Below are 6448 nucleotides of genomic sequence, written 5' to 3'. Positions count from 1 at the left end.
TCTCTCTCTCTCTCTCTCTCTCTCTCTCTCTCTCTCTCTCTCTCTCTGTGTGTGTGTGTGTGTGTGTGTGTGTGTGTGTATGCGTGTGTAAGGCCATTTTCTAGCACCTAGACTCTGACTGTTAAATAAGCAAATGAAGGGCTTTCAACTGTCTGCTTCATTAATGCAACCTGAGCTTTTCCAATTGGATGTAGGAAATCTGTAGGAAAGCACTGCCTTTTGGTGTAGGTATCCATAGTGTAGTGGAGCACTGCTTCCCTTCTGAGAGCTGACTGACGACTGAGTGTGTGTACATTCCTACAGCCAGCCCTTCCTAAGTTTCCCATCTAAAGTTTGCAGGAGAGAAGAAAAGGCCTTTAGGTGTCACTAAATATAGGTGATTGCACAAGCTGCTTGGCAAACCAAACTGACTAATTACTTCAAGAGTGTAGCAAAAAGAACTCACTTAATAGGACTGATCACTAGAGCCGAACCCTGTCATGGATGGCACACTTAGCTCCAGTTGTCTACCTTCAGCAGAACCCCAGTAGCTCAGTCTGTTCTCTTGCCTTTTGGTTGATACTTTTAAAACTCCTTCTTGTAGTTTTAAAACTCTCTGGCAAGTAGCAGACATAACTAACCAGTGAGAGGTGGAAACCAAGTAATTTCAGGGTGTGGTCTTGACCATGAAGACCCTCCTGTCTGATGCTCTTCCGCACATGAAGACAAGGTGTTACTAGGTTACTGGGAGTGGTCGACACTGGGGGTGAGTTCCTGTTGAATCTAGGGTGGATGCCATCTCCATCCCCTCTAACAGTGGTTTTTGTTGCTGGGGTAGATTCAGCTCTAACTCAGCTGCTTGGCACATCACATTTTCCTTCTGCTTGCCCCATTTGATGGAGGGTTTAATGAATTATTCCTTTTGTCTCAAAGATAGAATATGGATAGGAGACTTTTTTCCTTTCTTTTTTTTTTTTTTTCCCCTCTCTGGGGCAGGGGGACTGTATGTGCATGTAAAGGCCAACAATGAACTTCAGGCGTCACTCCTCAGATACTGTCACTATTTTAAAAAAAAAAAAAAAAAAAAAAAGGATCTTTCACTGTCCTGGGAAGCCAGATAAGCTACTGTGGCGGCCAGCAAGCTCCAAGGATGCACCTCCTCACACTAGACTTACAGTGCAGCCACCACACACCGGGCTTTTTCCACCCCCTTGTGGTTCTAGGGATTGAATGTAGGTCCTCATGATTGCAAAGCAAGCACTTTGCCAACTGAGCCATCTCCCCAGACCAGATAGAATTCCTAACTTTGATATGTGATGGCTACAACTGACTTCTCAAACAGCATTAAAGCCTTTAATGTCTTTCTCCATATTGTTTGTATGCACTTCCTTTGTCTTTTAATAGTTGCTATTATTTTTATGTTAAGTATGCTGCATCTAAGAATTAGCATATCGAGCCCATGTTTCAAACCTGATTCTGCTTCTTGTCAGAATGGCCATGTGTCTCCTTTGCACGTTTAACTAGTGTATTATTGCCTCTCTTTGTACATTAATGACAACATTTAGAAACAAGGTTATGCAGAATACTTGATTCCTCTTCATATTTTTGCTGCTTTTTAAGTCAAGTACAAAGATGACAACTTTGATTTTGATTAAACCGTACTTAAAATACTTGACTGTGTACACTTACATTAAATGACAGGAGAGGTCAAGAGAATCATAAGAGAGACGTTTAATGCTAGAGTTTCTGAATGGTGGGTCAGTATCTCATTTTGTCTTCTAGGGTTATGATCATAGCTACTACTTCATCGCAACCTTCATCACTGACCACATCAGGCATCATGCAAAGTACCTGAATGCATGAACAGCTTCAGACAAGAGAATCTCACCAGGATGCTCAAAGTTGGAATCAACAGGATTGCTGACTAAAAGATTTTGAATTTCCTCTCAAAAGAACATATTCCTGCAGCTGAATTGCTTTTCTGAATAAATATACCAAATTTTCTGGTTTAAATAGTTATTCTACCACTATTCACATAGGAGTTTAATGTTTGATAGTTTTTCTGAGTCATTTGGAAATCCCTGTCAAATAGTCTCAAGCCATAGTCTGACTACAGTTCTCTTGGTAGTGTATGTCCGAGGACTTAAAGGGGATTCAGCACTAATTTTTCATCCCTCCATACGTTAGCTCTTCTTACTTCGTACCTTTCTCCTGTCTATCAAAGATCTGATTTTTAGAAGGCATTTGATAGCCAATCATTTAAGAGGACAGGGAATTGGTCACAGAAGACTTGAGTAAATGCACACCACTCCACAGCCTTCTGAGGCAGACTTCCTCAGCTCCAGTCCAATTTTTTCTTCCCTGTTGAGCTGAATGCATTTGTAAATATTGTTTGTGGGTTTGTTGAGTCTTTGAAGATTATATAATAAGACCCAATCTGAAGATGACTTAAGGAGATAAACTGTATGCTGCTATAAACAGATACTTTATCTTAGTTACTTGGAAAAGTTTAACTTGGTGAGCTCACAGAGAAAAGTCATTGCTCTCTATCCACACTGCTCCCTGAAGCGCTTAATAGATAAGCTTTTTGGAACATCATATGAAGCCTGATTGCCTCAGGCTTTTCTGTTAATACAAAGATTGTGTCCTGTTTTGGGTTTCCTTGTGTTTTAGAGTAAAACGCCATGACCAAAAACAACAGGAGGATGAAAGGATTTTTTTTCTTCTGACACTCAGGCAATCACTGATAGAAGTCGGGGCTGGTATTAGAGAAGTAAGTGCTTCTTACTGATTTACTCTCCACGCTTATAGTACCCAAAACTACATGCCCAGGGGCACTGCCATAGTTGGCTAGATCCTCCAATATCAGTCAAGAAAATGTCCTTACAGACTTGCCTACAATTCAATCTAATCAAGGCTAAATTCTGTAGCTATAAAATACTACCCCAAGTTCTTTGTCATAGCAGATTTAGGATTTTTTTTTTGTATGAATGTTATGTTTTCAAATTTGTGTGTTTGTACAAGTGTGTGTGTGTGTGTGTGTGTGTATGTGCGTGTGTGCACTCGTGCGTGCATGTTTGTGAATGCCCAAAGACCACCTCAGGCATGATCTCAGCTGTGCTGCCCATCTCCTTCCAGACAGAATCTCCCATTGGTCTGGAGCTCACCAAGAGGCTAGCCTCTCTAGGGTCTTCCAGCTTTGTCTCTTCAGTTTTGGAATCATCTACCCACCACCACACTGGGCATTTTAAAATGAGAACTGAGTTTTACGCTCACATCTTCATGCTTGTGAGATAAGTTCTTTACTAGCAGCTATCTCCCTAGCCTCAGTTTTAGGTAATTTTTTCTTAAATAGATATATGCTGTTATAAACACCATGACTAAAAGCAACTTAGGGAGGAAAGGGTTGTTTTCAGCTTTCAGTTGTAGTCATCATGCAGGGAAGGCAGGACCCGAATTAAGACAGGAACTGAAGTAGAGACCATGGAGGAATACAACCTATGGCTTGGTCAGCCTTATACAACCCTGGATGACCTGCCCTTGTGGGCCAGGCTCTCCCACCTCAATCAAAAGGATGCCTCACAGACTTGCGTGTGGGCCAGTCTGATGGCATTTTTCTCAGTTCGAGTTCCCTCTTCCCAGATGACTCTGGCTTTTGTCAACTTGACAAAAACCTAAGCAACATAGGTTACATATGCACACTTAGCCAAGAGTGCACAGTAAATGATGGTCAAAGAAGGTACATGATGCTCTTCAACTCAAACTGGGGCCATATACATCTATTAGTAGCTTCTGTTGCTGTGAGTAAAATACTATGAAAAAAGGGAACTCAAGGGAGAGGATTTAATTTAGGTCACTGACACAAGGGTATGTGATGGTGTGGACATCATGGCTGGGGAGCTTGTGGAGCAGCTGGGCAGTCCACAGTCAAGAAGCAGAGAGAGATTACTAGTTCTCATCTTGCCTTCTACCTTGGATTCTGACCAGGGCCTCAGGCAATGTGGTCCACCCATAATAATGGCAGGTCTTCCCTCTTCTACCAATCTAATCTATATAATTCTTCACAGGTACCTGGAGGCTTGTCTGCTAGATGATTCTAGAGCCTGTCAACCTGTGGCATTTAACCCCATTAGATACAGTGTAAACACACTAGAAGTTATTACAACTTAATATTAGATTGAACTCTAAAATGAACTATACACAAAATAATTCCAATCTTGTGTGGTCTGATAAAACCATTTAATCCATGAGTCCCTCATCTAGTTATTAATGTTTGAGTTAGATTCTATTAGTTAAGGCTTTAACCAGAGAAGCAGAATGAACAGGACACAACATCCTTTTTTCCCCTTTGAGACAGGGTTTTTCTCTGTGTAGCCCAGGCTGTCCTTTGTAGTGGGATACCATCCCACTACATTTGTATAAAGTTCAGTGATTGGGCTGTATGAGAGGTAGACGGAGTGAGGAGAGGAAGAGGAGAAGGAAGAGGAGGAGCTAGAGAGTGAGATGTAGGAGCCATGGAGAGCCACACATGTATCGAGAGCAGTCCTGGATAACAACTTATATCTAGGTTAGTTAGTTGGTTAACACTTCTAATTGTGTGGGCATCTTGTTATTTGAGCATTACCAAATGTATAAAGCTATTGGATAATCTTTAAAGATTTAGAGTCTCATTTCTACCGGGTTGGCAGAGCCATCTCCCACGCTGGCGTGTTGTGGGTGGCAGAGCCGGTGTCTCAGGCCTTGACTAGTCGGGAAGATAGTGGCCCATAACTACAAGCCAGATCAGGTGCCTCCAATATTAACTCCAACAGTCCTTTAACTCACTCTGTAGACTAGACTGGCCTCAAACTCACAGAGACCCATTTGCCTCTGCCTCTTGAATGCTGAGATTAAAGATCTGTGTCACCACCACCTAGCTACAAATTCTTGTGTAAATGAATTGGCTTCTGTGATTGTAGAGTTGGTTAAGCAAGCCAGACATGCACTGGGCAATTTTAAGGAACAGAAGGTGACGAGAGAGGTCTGGCCATAGCACCAACTCCAGCCATCACTGTTTTTGTCTCTGATGCCTTCTGACTTACTGAGGGGCCACCAGATTTTCCTCTCCCTTAAAATCAGTTAGGAACTTAGTATTCCACAATCTGAGTAATGACACTGAACAACAGGAACTAACCTCGTCAAGTCGGCGTGTCGTTATGAGGAAATAGGCTCTTTGATTTGATATTGGCAGGGCCTGTGCAAAACAGAAATGTTAAGTCAATAATTGCTATCTATAACTGCAGCGAAGACAGAGGCCAATTACAGCACGAGTGGCCATTACAAACATATAGGAAGCCATCATGCCATTACTTTTATGTATGGTAAATCCTAACCTGCAGAGACAGAATCATTTATTTATGCCCCATACCTAATTATAAGAGAAATTTCTTGCCCCACGCCCCTCAAACTTTCTAAAGAATCCATCTAAATGAATTTACTGTAAGCAACAGCTAAAAATGATCTCATAATACTAACTTAGCATGATATAAAAGCCATGCAACAGAACTGGATTAAAAAGAAAACAGGCAGTGAATTTCACAAATGCCCTGTGTGATGCTGACACCTCATCTAAGAAGCAGTAGTCAGTGCCAGACTGTGTCTTCTAGGTATGACAGAGAAGCTTCACTTATGGGGCTCTAACAGCCTAGGTCTGCCTAAATAAGACATGAAGAATGACAACAGCAGTTGACATCCCGAAACAGATGGGACAAATCTCAGGTTCCCACCTCTAGATGAAGAACTACAAGCAATCAATGACTGCAAGAAAGCAAGAATCAGTTTTCTTCAGGTAGCCACTGCTAAAAACATATATTCATGCAAGCAACGCTAAACAGACATCACAGGTGCTACTTATATATTTATCCATGTATCTATATGCAGCAACAATAAAGAAAAAGAGGCTATGAATTTGAGAAGGTCCAAGGGTGGGCCAAATGATGTAATATTTAAAACAAAGTCAAGGAGCCAGACTTGACACTGGTTTCTAATCCTAGGTACCAGCTACCAGCTACTGAGGAGAGGGGATGATAATGACTAGAGAGTGTAAGGCATGGCTGGGCAACTTAGCAAGACCCTGACTCAGAAAAAAGAAAGAAACAGGAGTGGGGAGGAAGAAGGAAGATGAGGAGGAGGAGTAGGGGAGGAAGGAGGATGAGAAGAGGAGGAGGAGGAGGAGAAGGAGGAGGAAAGAAAAAAGAAAGAAAGGAAGGAAGAAGTAAAATGAGGAGAAAGAAGAGAAGAAGTAGAAGAAGGAGGAGGAAGATGAAGGGGGAGGAAGAAAGAGGGAGGGGAAGAAAGAGAAAGAGAGGAAGGAAGAAAGAGAAAGAAGGAAAGAATGAAAGAATGAGAAGGAAAGAAAGAAAGGAAGGAAGGGAGAGAGAGAGAGAGAGAGAGAGAGAGAGAGAGAGAGAGAGAGAGAGAGAGAGAGAGA

At 41.9% G+C, this 6448-nt stretch overlaps 1 protein-coding gene across 1 annotated transcript in view; it reads left to right on the top strand.

The window, feature by feature from the left end:
* The window catches only part of Esd (esterase D), a 20804-nt gene extending 18810 nt beyond the window's left edge, over positions 1-1994 (top strand). The window contains exon 9 of the mRNA XM_028754247.1: positions 1762-1994. Within this exon, the coding sequence (XP_028610080.1) occupies positions 1762-1842 (81 nt within the window). The 3' untranslated portion in view covers positions 1843-1994. The remainder of the gene's footprint in view (positions 1-1761) is intronic.
* Positions 1995-6448: the final 4454 nt, after the last annotated feature.

The sequence above is a fragment of the Grammomys surdaster genome, unplaced genomic scaffold (assembly GCF_004785775.1).
Source record: "Grammomys surdaster isolate TR1022 unplaced genomic scaffold, NIH_TR_1.0 125985, whole genome shotgun sequence".
Lineage (NCBI taxonomy): Eukaryota > Metazoa > Chordata > Mammalia > Rodentia > Muridae > Grammomys > Grammomys surdaster.
This window is presented reverse-complemented; position numbering and strand designations above follow the sequence as displayed.